The sequence below is a fragment of the Oncorhynchus tshawytscha genome, linkage group LG21 (assembly GCF_018296145.1).
Source record: "Oncorhynchus tshawytscha isolate Ot180627B linkage group LG21, Otsh_v2.0, whole genome shotgun sequence".
Lineage (NCBI taxonomy): Eukaryota > Metazoa > Chordata > Actinopteri > Salmoniformes > Salmonidae > Oncorhynchus > Oncorhynchus tshawytscha.
In genome coordinates, this window is record NC_056449.1 from 2008221 (window position 1) to 2027166 (window position 18946).

The 18946-nt window shown below is 41.8% G+C and overlaps 1 protein-coding gene across 1 annotated transcript in view; it reads left to right on the plus strand.

Annotated features, from left to right (window-relative positions):
• Nucleotides 1–18946, plus strand: part of LOC112220462 (AF4/FMR2 family member 2-like) — a 182378-nt gene that overhangs the window by 88513 nt on the left and 74919 nt on the right. The window contains exons 5-7 of the mRNA XM_042302838.1: nucleotides 7915–8001; nucleotides 9026–9062; nucleotides 9296–9350. Of these exons, the coding sequence (XP_042158772.1) occupies nucleotides 7915–8001; nucleotides 9026–9062; nucleotides 9296–9350 (179 nt within the window). The remainder of the gene's footprint in view (nucleotides 1–7914; nucleotides 8002–9025; nucleotides 9063–9295; nucleotides 9351–18946) is intronic.

The following is an 18946-nucleotide window of genomic DNA, read 5'->3' on the forward strand; positions in this document are numbered from 1 at the left end:
AAGAAACAGGGAAAATATAGTGATGCTAATGATAGGCCTGACCGTCTTCTGGTAGTAGAAAATGGTAGTAGAAAATGTTAACAAGATACAAAGTAGCATACTTTTTTAACAACGTTAGCCAATCAACTCTTCACTTGAATTAATCTGTATATATATATATAGCATCTTACTTTCTCGTGTTCTTATTTCCTACTTTTATTTATTGTGTGTGTTTCAAATCAAACTTTATTTGTCACATGTGCCAAATACAACAGGTACCGTGAAATGCTTACTTATACAAGCCCGTACCCAGCAGTAGAGTTCAAGAAAGAGTTAAGAAAATATATACCAAATAAACTAAAGTAAAAAAAGAATTTCAAAAAGTAACAAGGTCGAGGCTATATTTTTATTTGTTTTTATTTCTCCCCTTTTTATTTCACCAGGTAGGCTAGTTGAGAACAAGTTCTCATTTACAACTGCGACCTGGCCAAGATAAAGCAAAGCAGTGCGACACGAACAACAACACAGATTTACACGTGGAATAAACAAATGTACAGCCAATAACACAATAGAGAAAAAGTTTATATACAGTGTGTGCAAATTAGGTAAGATAAGGGAGGTAGACAATAAATTGGCCATCTTGGCGAAATAATTACAATTTAGCAATTAAACACTAGAGTGATAGATGTGCAAAAGACAAATGTGCAAGTAGAGATACTGGGGTGCAAATAAGCAAAAAATATATATAATAATATATAACAGTAAAATATTTACAGATAGGTGCAGTGATCTGTGAGCTGCTCGGACTGCTGGAGCTTAAAGTTGAGTGAGGGAATATAGAGAACTGGAAGGAAAGGTGGCCAAAGGCTGCGGGGTGACCATATGGGGATGAGAAATATACCTGCTGGATGGGCTGCTATGGTGACCAGTAGCTTAGCAAAGACTTATAGATGACCTGGAGGGCTGGGGTGCAAATAAGCAAAAAATATATATAATAATATATAACAGTATGGGGATGAGTTGGATGGGCTATTTACAGATGGGCTATGTACAGGTGCAGTGATCTGTGAGCTGCTCGGACTGCTGGAGCTTAAAGTTAGTGAGGGAGATATGTGTCTCCAGCTTCAGTGAGTTTTGCAATTCATTCAAGTCTTTGGCAGCAGAGAACTGGAAGGAAAGGTGGCCAAAGGCTACGGGGGTGACCAGTGAAATATACCTGCTGGAGCGCGTGCTACTGTGCTGCTATGGTGACCAGTGAGCTAAGATAAGGTGAGGCTTTACCTAGCAAAGACTTATAGATGACCTGGAGCCAGGCGACGAATATGAAGCGAGGGCCAGCCAACGAGAGCATACATGTCGCAGTGGTGGGGCTTTGGTGACAAAACAGATGGCCCTGTGATAGACTGCATACAATTTGCTGAGTAGAGTGTTGGAGGCTATCTTGTAAATTACATCGCTGAAGTCAAGGATCGGCAGGATAGTCAGTTTTACGCGTGTATGTTTGTCAACATGAGTGAACAATGCTTTGTTGCAAAATAGGTAGCCGATTCTAGATTTAATTTTGGATTGGATATTCTTAACTTCTTATGGGCAGGTGGAACGGTAGCATCCCACCTGGCCAACATCCGGTGAAATTACAGAGCATGAAATTCAAAAATACCATATTCAAATTTTTTACATTATTGAAAATATATGTGTTATACATCAAAATAAAGCTTAACTTCTTGTTAATCCAGCCGCTGTGTCAGATTTCAAAAAGGCTTTACGGTGACAGCAAACCATCCGATTATCTGAGGACAGCGCCCCGCATACAAACACATGAAAATCATATTTCAACCAGGCAGATGCCCACAAAAGTCAGAAATAGAGATATAATTAATGCCTTACCTTTGAAGATCTTCTTCTGTTGGCACTCCAAAATGTTCCAGAAACATCACAAATGGTCCTTTTGTTCGATAATGTCCTTCTTTATGTCCCAAAAATGTCAATTTATTTGGCGTGTTTGATTCAGAAATACACTGGTTTCATCTCACCCAACATGCCTACAAAGTATCTAATATGTTACCTGTAAACTTGGTCCAAACATTTCAAACAATGTTCCTAATCCAACCCCAAGTACCCTAAAATGTAAATAATCGATTCAATTTAAGATGGAATAAACTGTTTCTAATATCGGATAAAAACAATGTGAAGCACGCTCCAGTTCCCGCGCACTAAAACAGTGGAGTCCACCTGGAGTGACACTTACAATGAATAGCACTACTTCTTAATTTCTCAAAGTAAAAACATCGAACAATTTCTAAAGACTGTTGACATCGAGTGGAAGTCATAGGAACTGGAACCAGTATCCCATAGAAAACAATTGGAAAATCCTATGACCTCAATTTTTTGTCTTCCCTGGATGGTTTGTCCTCAGGGCTTCGCCTGCCATATCAGTTCTGTTATACTCACAGACATTATTTTTAGTTTTAGAAACTTTAGAGTGTTTTCTATCCAAATCTACCAATTATATGCATATCCTAGCTTCTGGACCTGAGTAACAGGCAGTTTACTTTGTGCACGCTTTTCATCCGGAGGTGAAAATAATGCCCCCTACCCAAGAGAGGTTAATGTGAGTCTGGAAGAAGAGTTTAGTCTAACCAGACACCTAGGTATTTGTAGTTGTCCACATATTCTAAGTTAGAACCGTCCAGAGTATTGATGCTGGACATGCGGGCAGGTGCGGGCAGCGATCGGTTGAAGAGCATGCATTTAGTTTTACTTGCATTTAAGAGAAGTTGGAGGCCACGGAAGGAGAGTTGTATGGCATTGAAGGGTCAGAAGTATACAGAATGGTGACGTCTGCGTATGGGTGGATCAGAGAATCACCAGCAGCAAGAGCAACATCATTGATGTACACAGAGAAAAAAGTCAGCCCGAGAATTGAACCCTGTGGCACCCCATAGAGACTGCCAGAGGTTCGGACAACAAGCCCTCCGATTTGACACACTGAACTCTATTTGAGAAGTAGTTGGGGAACCAGGCGAGGCAGTCATTTGAGAAACCAAGGCTGTTGAGTCTGCCGATAAGAATGTGATGATTGACCGAGTCGAAAACCTTGGCCAGATTGATAAATACAGCTGCACAGTATTGTCTCTTATCGATGGCTGTTATGATATCGTTTAGCACCTTGAGCGTGGCTGAGGTGCACCCATGACTAGCTCGGGAACCAGATTGCATAGCGGAGAAGCTACGTTGGGATTTAAAATGGAAAGGCAGGGTATGATAGACCTTATAAAGGCAGGGTAGGATAGATATAGGTCTGTAGCAGTTTGGGTCTAGAGTGTTTCCCCCTTTGAAGAGGGAGATGACCACGGCAGCTTTCCAATCTTTGGGGATCTCAGTTACGAAAGAGCGGTTGAACAGGCTGATAATAGGGGTTGCAACAATTCCGGCTGATCATTTTAAAAAGAGAGAGTCCAGATTGTCTAGCCCTGCTGATTTGTAGGGGTCCAGATTTTGCAGCTCTTTCAGAACATCAGCTATCTGGATTTGTGTGAAGGAGAAATGGGGGAGGTTTGGGCAAGTTGCTGTGGGGGATGTTGACCAGAGTAGGGGTGGCCAGGTGGAAAGCATGGCCAGCCGTAGAAAAATGCTTATTGAAATTCTCAATTATTCTGGATTTATCAGCAGTGTTTCCGAGCTTCAGTGCAGTGGGCAGCTGGGAGGAGGTGCTCTTAATCTCCATGGACTTTACAATGTCCCAAAACTTTTTGGAGTTTGTGCTTCAGGATGCAAATTTCTGTTTGAAAAAGCTAGCCTTTGCTTTCCTAACTGCCTGTGTATATTGGCTCCTATCTTCCCTGAAAAGTTGCAATTCGTGGGGGCTATTTGATGCTAATGCCAAATGCCACAGAATGTTTTTGTGCTGGTCAAGGGCAGTCAGGTCTGGAGTGAACCACGGGCTATATCTGTTCCTGGTTCTACATTTTTTTAAATGGGTCATGCTTATTTAAGATTGTGAGGAAAGCACTAAAAGAATAACCAGGCATCTTCTACTGACGGAATGAGGTCAATATCCTTCCAGGATACCCAGGCCAGGTCGATTAGGAAGGCCTGCTCGCTGAAGTGTTTTAGGAAGCGTTTGACAGTGGTGAGGGGTGGTCGTTTGACCGCAGACCCATTACGGATGCAAGCAATGAGGCAGTGATCGCTGAGATCCTGGTTGAAGACAGCAGAGGTGTATTTGGAGGGCAGGTTGGTTAGGATGATATCTATGAGGGTGCCTGTGTTTACGGATTTGGGGTTGTACCTGGTAGGTTCATTGATAATGTGTGTGAGATTGAGGGTATCAAGCTTAGATTGTAGGATGGCTGGGGTGTTAAGTCCCAGTTTAGGTCACCTAACAGCACGAGCTCTGAAGATAGATGGGGGGCAATCAATTCACATATGGTGTCCAGGGCACAGCTGGGGGCAGAAGGTGGTCTATAGCAAATGGCAACGGTGAGAGACTTGTTTCTGGAAAGGTGGATTTTTAAAAGTAGAAGCTCGAATTGTTTGGGCACAGACCTGGATAGTAAGACAGAACTCTGCAGGCTATCTCTGCAGTAGATTGCAACTCCGCCCCCTTTGGCAGTTTTATCTTGTCAGAAAATGTTATAGTTAGGGATGGAAATTTCTGGGTTTTTGATGGCCTTCCTAAGCCAGGATTCAGACACAGCTAGGACATCCGGGTTGGCAGAGTGTGCTAAAGCAGTGAATAAATCAAACTTAGGGAGGAGGCTTCTAATGTTAACATGCATGGAATCGAGGCTTTTACAGTTACAGAAGTCAACAAATGAGAGGGAATGGGAGTGGAGCTAGGCACTGCAGGGCATGGATTAACCTCTACATCACCAGAGGAGCAGAGGAGGAGTAGGATAAGGGTACGGCTAAGGGCTATAAGAACTGGTCGTCTAGTACGTTCGGGACAGAGAGTAAAAGGAGCAGGTTTCTGGGCGTGGTAGAATAGATTCAATGCATAATGTACATACAAAGGTACGGTAGAATGTGAATACAGTTGAGGTAAACCTAGGCATTGAGTGACGATGAGAGAGATATTGTCTCTAGAGACATCAATTAAACCAGGTGAGGTCACCGCATGTGTGGGGGTGGGACAAGAGGGTTAGCTGAGGCATATCGAGCAGGGTTGGAGGGTCTACAGTGGAATAAGACAATAATCACTAACCAAAACAGCAATGGACAAGGCATATTGACATTAGGGAGAGGTATGCGTAGCCGAGTGATCATATACAGCTGGTACCTCTACCGAGTCAATGTGCGGGGGTACAGGTTAGTCGAGGCAATTTGTACATGTAGGTAGGGGTGAAATGACTATGCATAGATAATAAACATTGAGTCGCAACAGTGTAAAAAAACAAATGGGGGGTGGCCTTTTGTTCCTAGACTTGGCGCTCCGGTACCGCTTGCCGTGCGGTAGCAGAGAGAACAGACTATGACTTGGGTGACTGGAGTCTTTGACAATTTTTGGCCCTTTCCTCTGACACCGCCTAGTATATACTGTAGGTCCTGGATGGCAGGAGGCTTGGCCTCAATGATGTACTGGGCCATACGCACTACCCTCTGTCGTGCCTTGCGGTCAGATGCAGAGCAGTTTCCATACCAGCCGGTGATGCAACTGGTCAGGATGCTCTCGATGGTTCAGCTGTATAACTTTTTGAGAATCTGGGAACCCATGCAAAATAGGTTCAGTCTGCTGAGGGGGAAAAGGTGTTGTTGTGTCCTCTTCACAATTGTCTTGGTGTGTTTGGACCATGATAGTTCGTTGGTGATGTGGGCACGAATAAACTCTCGACCCGCTCCACTACAACCCCATCGATGTTAATGAGGGCCTATTCGGCCTGTTCCTGTAGTCAATGATCAGCTCCTTTGTCTTGCTCACATTGAGGGAGAGGTTGTTGTCCTGCCACCACACTGCCAGGTCTCTGACCTCCTCCCTAAAGGCTGTCTCATCATTGTCAGTGATCAGGCCTACCACTGTTGTGTCAATAGTAAACTTAATGATGGTGTTGGAGTTGTGTTTGGTCATGCAGTCGTGGGTGAACAGGGAGTACAGGAGGTGGATAAAGCACACACCCCTGAAGTGCCCTTACCCTCACCACCTGGGGGCAGTCCGTCAGGAAGTCCATGATCCAATTTCAGTGGTTGGTGTTTTGTCCCAGGGTCCTTAGCGATGAGCTTTGTGGGCACTATGGTGTTGAACGCTGAGCTGTAGTCAATGAACAGCATTCTCAAATAGGTGTTCCTTTTGTCCAAGTGGTTAAGTGCAGTGTGGAGTGCGATTGAGATTGCATCATTTGTGGATCTGTTGGGGCGGTATGCAACTTGGAGTGGGTCTAGGGTAACCGGGATGATGCTGTTGATGTTTTCGAGTTTTCGAGCCCTGCCCAATCCGACGAGCATCATTCTCATTTACAGCAACAACCTGGGGAATAGTTACAGGGGAAGGAATGACCCAATTGGAAGCTGAGGATGATTATGTGGCCATGATGGTGTGCCAGATTGGGAATTTAGCCAGGACACCGGGGTTAACCTGTTGCGTCGAGCCATCCCGGATCCGGGATCGTGAATACAGCCTCAAGCTCATTACCATAACGCAACGTTAACTATTCATGAAAATCGCAAATGAAATGAAATTAATATGCTAGCTCTCAAGCTTAGCCTTTTGTTAACAACACTGTCATCTCAGATTTTCAAAATATGCTTCTCAACCATTGCAAAATAAGCATTTGTGTAACAGCTAGCGCACCTAGCTTAGCATTTAGCGTTAGCATTAGCAAGCAACCTCTTCACAAAAACCAGAAAATCATTCAAATAAAATCATTACCTTTGAAGAACTTCAGATGTTTTCAATGAGGAGACTCTCAGTTAGATAGCAAATGCTCCGTTTTTCCTGAAAGATGATTTGTTTAGGAGAAATTGCTCCGTTTGGTGCATCACGTTTGGCTACCAAAAAAAAACGAAAATTCAGTCTTCAAAACGTCAAACTTTTTTCCAAATTAACTCCATAATATCAACTGAAACATGGCAAACGTTGTTTAGGACCAATCCTCAAGGTGTTTTTCACATATCTCTTCATGATATATCGTTCGTTGAAAGCCTCCTCTCTCCTCTCAATCAGTGGATGACTGCGTGCAGCTTGTAGATTACGCACCAATTTACACAAAGGACACTGGGCGGACCCGTGGTAAATGTAGTCTCTTATGGCCAATCTTCCAATGATATGCCTACAAATACGTCACAATGCTGCAGACACCTTGGAGAAACGATAGGAAGGGCAGGCTCATTCCCGGCGCATTCACAGCCATATAAGGAGACAATAGAAAACAGAGCTTTGAAAATTCTGCCCATTTCCTGGTTAAAGTATCATCTTGGTTTCGCCTGTAGCATGAGTTCTGTGGCACTCACAGATAATATCTTTGCAGTTTTGGAAACCTTAGAGTGTTTTCTTTCCAAAGCTGCCAATTATATGCATAGTCGAGCATCTTTTTGTGACAAAATATTGCGCTTAAAACGGGCACGTTTTTTTATCCATAAATTAAAAGAGCGCCCCCTATATCCAAGAAGTTAACACCCCTACTCTTACAATAAGTGCAATGGGATCTTTAGTGAACACAGACACCCGTTTAACATCCCATCTTAAATATGCCACCCTACACAGGGCAATGTCCCCAATCACTGCCCTGGGGCTTTGGAATATTATTTTTAGACCAGAGGAAAGAGTGCCTCCTACTGGCCATCCAACATCACTTCCAGCAGCATCTGGTCTCCCATCCACCAACCAGGACCATCTCTGTTTAGCTTCAGCGACATGCCCGAGGTGGGATGTGTGTGTGTGTGTGTGTGTGTGTGTGTGTGTGTGTCATATGTCTGATTTGAATCCTGTCTGCCCTGCAGGAGATGACCCACTCCTGGCCTCCCCCCCTGACTGCCATCCACACTCCAGGCAAAGCTGAGCAGACCAAGTTCCCTATTCCCTCCAAGGTGAGTTCTATAGTAAGGCCTACACTGTACTGTTAATTGACAAGCACAGCAATACTACTACTAATAGTACTTCAACTATGTTACAAGTGCTAGTAATACTGACACTAGTTAATACTATTATCATAATGATAGAGATGTATGCATTCTGAATGTCTACTGTCCTAGTCAAGAGGGTAATTTCCTACTGTCACTTATTTGTTTGGTAAGCAGTAATCACGTGATTCCTGTGTCAGTCGGAAGGGAAAACAAATCAAGTAAAAGTGGATGTATTAAATTCGACCCAGGGCTGTCATCCTTGTGAAAGCCTGTCAGGTTCTGTCACAGTAAAGGACCAGTGAGACACCCATGGCACCAGAGAGAGAAGGAGAGAGAGAGGGAGTGAGAAAGAGAGAGCGTGGGACCCAGCCAGAGAGAGAGAGAGGAGAGCTTGCAAAGAGCCTCTGCTATTGGCCAGATAGCTATAGGACTTCATTTGTCTGGCTGCATGTGCCGGTCGGATGGACTTTTTAAGGACAAACTCCTGTCAGCACTTCAACCGCACTGTAATAGAGTGTGATTTAGCTATAGTATAATCCATTGTCCTTCAGCCCATTCATCCTCTCCTCCTCTAACTCCCAGCATCTGTGTCTCTCCTAGATTTTAGTTCCTTTCCTCTCTACTGTCGTTCCCTAGCCTCAAATCCCCCAACGCCTAATTTTGCAGCTAAAGCCCTCTTATTTGTGTCTTAATGGGACATGGTCTGAAACTCATAGCTTAACCCAGCTGACATTCCTAATAATACGCCTGTGTCTATAAATCCTGATTTAATGGTGCCATCTTTTAACTAAGACATTGTCCTGTCTACTGTAGTCCACTCACCACACTCTGAAAAATGATTGTGTGTCCTATGTCTAATTGTATTAGTGTAAAATCAATTAAGTCCATCAGATGACCTGTTTCCCTCCCATTTGTTCTCCTGTATCACCTCAGTGTGTATTTGATGCACGCCTGTCTTCTTTCTCTCTCGCTCTCTCTCTCTGCTCAGGAGTCACAACACTTACCCTCAGGATACGCTGGACAAAGTAAGTCTGCTTTACATTTTTCCTACACACACATTTCGATTTAATCAGTCTAAAATGATGTTAATAGATGGAAGGCCATTATGCCATGCAACAACTGGAGCCCTGTCCATTTAGGGAAAAATGTTATGCTGTGTGACATATTGCAACAAAAGCTAAATTGATAATAAGCTAGCTGTTGGTCAGGGTTTAATCAAAACCAGCACTCTGACATTTAAATGGAAATTCTTTCGCAGAGCGGTGCAATGTTCCCGGTAACAAGCCTGCAACCAAGTCTGTACCACAGAAGTCGTGAGTATTCATTTGATTAATTATTTTGAAAAAGCCTCGGGGGATAAATGCCACCATGGTTTCAGCTTTGTTCCCTTGCAAAACAAGTCCCTGCAGAATTCCCAGCTGAGAGGAGTGTTCATCACAAACAAACAGAGCAGTTGGCATTCTCTCTCTCTGTTAACCCGTACCCTCCTTGGCCTCTCCCGTGCCACCCTGCACTCCTCAACAGCACAGCACTGACAACACTGCCTGTCTCCCTAGCCACGCAAGACCTGGCCTATACTCAGTTTAGTTCGTGTCAAACACAGGCCTAGTGAGTTATTTTTGGTATTTTATTAGGATCCCCATTAGCTATTGCAAAAGCAGCAGCTACTCTTCCTGGAGTCCACACAGAACATGAAACATAATACAGAATGACATCAAGAACAGCTCAAACTACAAAACATTTTTTTGAAGGCAAACGTAGCCTACATATCAATCCATACACACAAACTCTCTAGGTCAAATAGGGGAAAGGCGTTGTGCCGCGAGGTATTGCTTTATCTGTTTTTTAAACTTGATTTTCTGTTTGTTTGAGCAATATGAGATGGAAGGAAGTTCCATGCAATTAGGGCTGTATATAATACTGTACGCTTTCTTGAATTTGTTCTGGATTTGGGGACTGTGAAAAGACACCTAGTGGCATGTCTGGTGGGATAAGTGTGTGTGTGTGTGTGTGTCAGAGCTGTGTGTAAGTTGACTAGGCAAACCATTTGGGATTTTCAACACATTAATGTTCCTTATAAAAAGAAGAAGTGATACAGTCAGTCTCTCCTCAACTCTTAGCCAAGCGAGACTGGCATGCATAGCATTTACAGTTGAAGTCGGAGGTTTACATACACCTTAAACAAATACATTTAAACTCAGTTTTTCACAATTCCTGACATTTAATCCGAGTAAAAATTACCTGTCTTAGGTCAGTTAGGATCACCACTTTATTTTAAGAATGTGATATGTCTGAAAAATAGTAGAGTGTTATTTATTTCAGCTTTTTATTTCTTTCATCACATTCCCAGCGGGTCAGAAGTTTACATACACTCAATTAGTATTTGGTAACATTGCCTTAAAATTTTTAACTTGGGTCAAACGTTTCGGGTAGCCTTCCACAAGCTTCCCACAATAAGTTGGGTGAATTTTGGCCCATTCCTCCTGACATAGATGGTGTAACTGAATCAGGTTTGTAGGCCTCCTTGCTCGCACACGCTTTTTCAGTTCTGCCCACAAATTTTCTATAGGATTGAGGTAGGGGCTTTGTGATGGCTACTCCAACACCTTGACTTTGTTGTCCTTAAGGTGTTTTGCCACAACCTTGTCCATTTGGAAGAGCCATGTGCGACCAAGCTTTAACTTCCTGACTGATGTCTTAAGATGTTGCTTCAATATATCCACATAATTTTCCTACCTCATGATGCCATCTATTTTGTGAAGTGCACCTGTCCCTCCTATTATTAGGAGGGACAGGTGCACTTATATTATTTCACTTATAATTCACTGTATCACATTTCCTTTGAAAAGCTTGGAGAATTCCAGAAAATGATGTCATGGCTTTTGGAGCATTTTGGAGCATTGGCTTTTTCCTTGCTGTACAGCCTTTCAGGTTATGTCAATATTGGACTCGTTTTTACTGTGGATATAGATACTTTTGTACCTGTTTCCTCCAGCATCTTCAAGGTCATTTGCTATTTTTCTGGGATTGATTTCCACCAAAGTACGTTCAGTTATAGGAGACAGAACGTGTCTCCTTCCTGAGCAGTATGATGGCTGCGTGGTCCCATGGTGTTTATACTTGCATACTATTGTTTGTACAGATGAACGTGGTATCTTCAGGCATTTGGAAATTGCTCCCAAGGATGAACCAGACTTGTGGAGGTCTACTATTTTTTTCTGAGGTCTTGGCTGATTTCTTTTGATTTTCGCATGATGTCAAGCAAATAGGCACTGAGTTTGAAGGTAGGCCTTGACATACATCCATAGGTACACCTCCAATTGACTCAAATTATGGAAATTAGCCTAACAGAATCTTCTAAAGCCATGACATCATTTTCTGGAATTCTCCAAGCTTTTTAAAGGAAATGTGATACAGTGAATTATAAGTGAAATAATATGCCTGTAAACAATTATTGGAAAATGTACTGGTGTCATGCACGAAGTAGATGTTCTAACCGACTTGCCAAAACTATAGTTTGTGTACAAAAAGTTTGTGGAGTGGTTGAAAAACGAGTTTTAATGACTCCAACCTAAGTGTATGTAAACTTCTGACTTCAACTGTATATCAGCCCTCTGATTACAATTAAGAGCAAAATTTGCCATATAATTTGCAGCTGCAGCTTAACTAGGTCTTTCTTTGCAGCACTGGACAATTATATTTGACAAAACCAGAGCCTGCAGAATTTTCTTTTTGGAGTGTGGTGTCAAAAAATCAGAGCTTCTCTTTATTACGGCCAGACCTCTCCCCATCTTTACAACCATTGAATCTATACGGTTTGACCATGACCGTTTACAATCTAAAGTAACTCCAAGTAATTTAGTGTCCTCAACTTGTTCAACAGCCACACCATTCATTACCAGATTCAGCTGAGGTCTAGAACTTAAGGAATGATTTGTACCAAATACAATGCTCTTAGTTTTAGAGATGTTCAGGACCATTTATTACTGGCCACCCATTCCAAAACAGACTGCAACTCTGTGTTAAGCTTGCTGATGCGTATATGGTTGAATCATCAGCATACGTGGACACACATGCTTTGTTTAATTCCGGTGGCAGGTCATTGGTAAAAATAGAAAAGAGTAGAGGGCCTAGAGAGCTGCCCTGCGGTACACCACACTTTACATGTTTTACATTAGAGAAGCTTCGATGAAAGAAAACCCTTTGAGTTCTATTAGATCGATAGCTCTGAATCCACGATATGGCAGAGGTTGAAAAGCCATAAAACACGTTTTTCAACAACAGGTTATGGTAAATAATATCAATGGCTGCACTGAAATCTAACAGTACAGCTCCCACAATCTTCTTATTATCAATGTCTTTCAACCAATCATCAGTCATGTGTGTCAGTGCAGTACTTGTTGAGTGCCCTTTTCTATAAGCATCCTGAAAGTCTGTTGTTAATTTGTTTACAGCGAAATCACATTGTATTAGGTCAATCACAATTCTTTCCAACAGCCTGCTAAGAGCTGGCAGCATGCTTATACGTTTGCTGTTAGAACCAGTAAAGGCCTTTTACCACTCTTGGGTAGCGGAATTATTTTGGCTTCCCTCCAGGCCTGAGGTCAAAGACCTTCCTCTAGGCTCAGATTAAAAATATGACAGATAGGAGTGCCTATAGAGTCAGCTACGATTCTCAGTAGCTTTCCATTTAAGTTGTCAATCCCAGGAGGTTTGTCATTATTGATCGATAACAATCCTTTTCCCAGCTCTCCCACACTAACTTTACAGAATTCAAACTTGCAATGCTTTTCTTTCATTATTTGTTTTTTTTATGCGTGAATACAGTTGCTCACTGTTCGTTGTTGGCATTTCCTGCCTAAGTTTGCCCACTTTGCCAATAAAATATTCTTTAAAATAATTGGCAACATCAAATGTTTTTGTGATGAATATGCCATCTGATTCGATGAAAGATGGATTTGAATTTGTCTTTCTGCCTATAATTGAATTTAAAGTACTCCAAAGGTTTTTTTCCCATCATTCATTATATAATCGATCTTGGCTTCATAATACAGTTTCTTCTTCTTTTTGTTGAGTTTAGTCACATAATTTCTCAATTTGCAGTAAGTAAGCCAGTCAGATGTGCAGCCAGACTTATTAGCCACTCCCTTTGCCCCATCTCTTTCAACCATAAAGTTTTTCAATTCCTCATCAATCCATGGAGCCTTAACAGTTCTAACAGTCCATTTCTTAACAGGCGCATATTTATCAATAGTTATAAAAAGCTATTTCAGAAATGCATCAAGGCAGCGTCTGGATGCTCTTCATTAATCACATCAGACCAACAAATATTTTTCCACATAAGAGTCACAGCAAAAAAAATGATATGATCTCTTATACACTATTTTAGTCCCAGCTTTCCTGGATATAGCCACTATATTGTGATCACTGCATCCAATGGGTATGGATACAGCTTTAGAACAAAGTTCTACAGTATTAGTAAAAATGTGATCAATACATGTGGATGATCTTGTTCCTGTAGTTTTTGTAAACACCCTGGTAGGTTGATTAATAACCTAAACCAGATTACAGGCACTGGTTACAGTAAGAAGCTTCCTTTTGAGCGGTCCACTTGATGAAAACCAGTCAATAATTACAGACATCTGTGATAATCTGAAGTACCCAAAAGGGCCAGCAGATGTCTTATGATAGATTACATGGATTCCTCTTGAAAGATACCACAATTATGATAGTTGATGATAGGATTTATACAATAAACAGAGTACAGAAATGAAAGACTGAAAGGCATCGTTTTTTGAGTCCCAGTGAATGAGAAAAGTTGAGAATGATAAAAAGGGGTAGTGATGTTTCTTGCTGCAAGGCAAGCGTTCTATCTTTTTGAATTCTCTCCAATGTTGCACAGTAGGCCTTTTTCCCAATTGAACACAAGATTCTGCTTTTGTGTCGCTCAATGACACTGCTCTTATTGGAGAAGTCTTCAATGATTTAACGAGTCCAAGGAAAGAGCATTTGTGTCAATACCAGCTTTGTCTGGCGGAGCTGAATGCATCGACTTCAGATCAAGCAGTGTCTCTTTCTTTCCCTGCTACTAACACAGGAAATGCAGTATAAGCACAAGTGAGTGGCAGTATTAGCTTTTATATTAAAACACACCGCTGTAGCTGTTAAATCTGTGTTGTGTTATGGTACTCAGAGCCTTTATTGCTCTGTATAAACATGTATACATTATATCCTAGCTTCACTTCCAATGCTTACCTCGGTCCCTGTGTGCGCTCATATAAAACAAAATAAGTAGGAATGCAGAGATGATTTAAGATGAGATAAGTGAGATCATGAATAATGGAATCACTTTGAATTTCAAAAGGACGGCATCTGGGAAAATAAAATTAAACATTGTAGGAGAAAGAGGGGCTCATTTGTAGCAGATCTGGTCTTCCAGGGAGGTAGCCTGTCTGTATGCGACAGCTGTCAGATAACCAAGTGCAGTGATCCATGGACTTCTTACATAGTACATATGGATCATCATCCAAAATCATGAAGCTGTCTATTTTTGACCGACCACCTCGATTCGGTCTTATGTAGCAAAATCTTTGTCTACACCTATTCAGCATCGTTCACACCCTCTTAAGCCTTATCCCTACCCATCTCTTTAAGGATTCACATGTGAGGCCATGTGCTAAACAGAGTGACTAAGGTAGAGTAGCAAACAACCAAAGATTTCAAGACTATAAGTGGTGAAAGTAGTAGACTACAATAAGGAAAAACAATAAGTCCTAGTCCTTGGCCTATATCCTAATCTGACTTTGGTGCAGGTCATGTTGTTCTGAACGTTACCGTCTCTGGTAAACACACACTGTATCAAGTCAAATCTATGTTTATTTGTCACATGCACAGGATACAGAAGGTGTAAACCTTACAGCAAAATGGTTACTTGCATATTTGCATAGTAGCAATATCAAAAATAGAAAGTGTCCAGATAAAAATATTTTATAATTATTAGCTGATGCTGACCCAGAAAATAGGGGTGTGCCCTATTTGTAAAAAAAAAATTTTTTTTTAAATGCAAGCATGTTTCTCATGCGTCAATAATAGAATTTCTAAATTATACTGTACTGTCTTTGAGGCAGTCATGTGCGTGGCCTAAATAACTCAACTGGATAGTCTGCCTGTAAAGAGAGGAGCGGGCTGTACTTTGATCCTGCTGCTCTGATTGGATTGACTGAAGCTGTAGATTGACTGAAGCTGTTCTCTGTCCACTTGCTTCATAATTTAACCAGATCACTTTTCCTTGTATTTTTTCAGTCTGATCATTTAGATTACTGCTGCCTGCTACTATGATAAATCACATGGCGAGGACGTTTGCTATCAAGCTATCAAGCTATCAATGCGCATAATATCTAACAAGTGGTGCAAGGGTATGGAAAAAAATATGAAACGCAATGCGCATTCTGACTGAGTGACAGCAAACTTGACTGCCCACTGCAAGTTGAGGACACACACACACATACACCCATACACACCCACCCCTCCTTGCTCTGCCCTAATCTGCAGCTTTTTTTGCAGTGAGAACAAGCAGGGGGGTATTTTGCCAACAATTATTTAGGCATCTAAAAAAAACACTTCATTTTTTCCCGATCACGAATATCATCCGATCTGACTATCAGCTGTCCATTACAAATACGAGTAGGGCCATATCGGACACTTGTCTAAATGTGAAAGAAATGCTATAACCACCCCCCAGCCACATGTGGATGGGTCACTATTGTCTAGACATGTAAACATGTTCATGAAATACAATAGATGGCCGTAATCACCCCCAGACACACCTGGCTAACTTGAGTAATTTAATCATCTGGCAAGTGAATTCTTTTGTTTAAACATTTATCTAGCTAGCTAAACAATGAACCATAATCCCACTCATATTACTAGCAAGACAAACGGATTGTCATAGCTAGCCACAATGCATGAAATGCTGTAGTATGAATCGGCAAGTAGCTAAAGCTAATGAACTAGGTTTAATATTATCTATCTAGCTGACATTAGGCTATAACTAGCAATCATACACATAACATAACGTAATCTAGCGTGCCAGCAAGCTCACATTCACTAGCTAGCTAACAGTATGTTTTAACTTGCAATGAAAACAACTTTCTGACAAAATTAGGAAAGTATAATATCTGAAAATGTAGCTCGAATCTTACCCATTGAGAGAATGCCATGAGTGTGCGAAGCTGTCATCAAGGCAAAGGGTGGCTACTTTGAAGAATCTTAAATATAAAATATTTTGAGATTTGTTTAACTTTTTTTGCTTACTACATGATTCCATGGTTGTTATTTCATAGTTTTGATGTCTTCCCTATTATTCTATAATGTAGAAAATATTTAAAAAATAAAGAAAAACCCTTGAACGAGTATGTGTGTCCAAACATTTGACTGGTACTCTACATGTATGAATGCTTCACAGCAGACTGGAACCCCTTTAACTCTGTTTTGTTTAACCCAGCTTGTTTGGCTGGTGTTGTGTCAAGTTACTCCGGTTCACACTGACCATGTGCAGAATGTACTCCATCACAACTTTTCCCCACTGCCTATAACGCCTGCTAAATTCAGCGTAGCGATGTTGTTGAGAGCAATAGCAACACCTTTGCAGTTCTCCAGGCTAACAAAAAAGCTGAGGTAGCAGGGCTTATCTACACATACTGATCAGCTCACGTTATAGACAGAAGCATGCTACTTGACAGACCAATCCAAACTCATCTCTCGGTATGTCCAGCCCATCCATTTCTCAGCCAATCATGGCTAGCGGGAAGGTTCCTGTCTCGTAATTTAACAATTTAATTTGTATTTACAGATGGCATACAAGTTTGTTATTAAGGCACATGAAAGTTTACATGTTCCAGAAGGCATTTCTGAAAAAAAAAAGGTTTTTTTGGTAATATTACCTTCAAATGCCTCTCCAATGAAGTAGTGATGTGCAACATACGTCTAGCTTCCTGAAACGGGTCACATTTAGTTATGACGATCTCACATGTTTCATTGTTTATGTTTAGTGTGTCATGAAACCAGTTTCTGGCATCATTGATATGATGAGAAGTTGAAAATGTCAGTTTCAAAGCTGTCAGTGTTGTCACTGTAGCGTTGACATGAAGTAATTGTCCTCACAACGCAATCATGTGTGCCAGTGTTTTCATGGTTACTGAGGAGCCAGGACACAAAGTATGCAATGACCTCAACATACTTAACCGATAATGCTTTATTCAGCACGTATCATAAACAACATCCCTGCATGCTGAAATAACACAAAGTTCTTCTAGTATGAAGAAGCAAACCCTGTAGGAGCAATCAACAAACATGCCTCATTTGCTTCCATCTGATTGGCTCCTGGTGATGGCTCTGTGATTCACAGTATTTATATCACATGGGTCTGCAGACCTAAATAAAGTCAGGAAGTCATCAAAGTAGAATTCATCAAAGTAGAGAGAGAGAGAGGCTGCTTGCTTGCTTGGGAAAGGTTGCATGTGGCCTGCAGGGCTGCCATGGCAGAAGGCTGAGGCTCCAGACTCTAATGAGGCCTTGTGTTTGGACCCGAACTGCATCACAGCCCCCTCCGGCGCTCCTAGTCACCCCCCACCTCTCGCCACTACTTACACAAACACACACACACACACAGACACAAATGCACACACACATACACACTGCCATGGCAACAACCACTGCTCAAATCACAGTTCTACCAAAGACCCTTCGTAAAATAGAGTTTTGGAAAAAATTACTCTTTTCATGCTTTTCTTCAGAAATGTTATTTGAAGGATAATAATGTTTGTTGTACCCTCACCATGTGTTTACTGTGTCCTTCCACATGAATGTAATATAGTATCATCACAACACACACATAAAATTGCTGTGAACATACTATCAGAAAGCATTGAATAAGGTATTGAGGAGGGACCTGAGTGTTACTTACAGTAAGTAGAGCTCTCTACTGTAAGTTGTTTGGAAGTCACCGTACTGTATGTGTTCTTGGTACTATCACTCTAAAGATAAATATTTGCAGGGAATTCATGACCACCAACTTTATATATTCAAGTGCCTTTAATGGTGAGGGGAGTGCTTGTTATATGCGACTAGGACAGGGGAGTTTGAAATAAGAAGTAGTCAGATGTTTCCTACTTGGTGGAAATAAATGCAGAGAACAGAGTGGAGCCTCACAGGCAGGCAGAGGAGACGAGGGAAAGGCATCCATCACAAGCGTCAACGTAGCCTCTTGATGTGACACTCCAGTCAGCTCTCTCTCTCAAGCTCTCGGAAATTAGAGTGGTAGATGGCTCAGGGCCAATCTAAATAATCCATCGCTTAGAAAAAGCGAGGCTTCAGAGTATGGCTGGGGCCCTGCGTGTGTGTGTGTGTGTGTGTAGAGGGGCCAAACCCCTACTCTAAATCAGAGGCAGGCCTGGCAGAAAACTAGAAGGAGGGAGCAGCAAAGGACAGGACAGGAGAGTATAGGAAAGGAGAGAGGAGAGGAGAGGAGAGGAGAGGAGAGAGGAGAGGAGAGGAGAGGAGAGGAGAGGAGAGGAGAGGAGAAGAGAGGAGAGGAGAGGAGAGGAGAGGAGAGGAGAGGAGGATTCAGGATGCTTTCCCTCTGATCCCTGTAGCTCTCACCAGAACTCTGTTTCCATGCTCCCCATTCATAGTATACACAGTCATTTCTTCAATACAGAATAGTCTCATTCCATATGCATTTAAACATGTACAGTATTCTCTCGTTACGTGGCCCTTTATCTCGTATTCACTTATTCCTATGCATCCTATGCTTCAGACTCACACACACACACACACACACACACACACACACACACACACACACACACACACACACACACACACACACACACACACACACACACACACA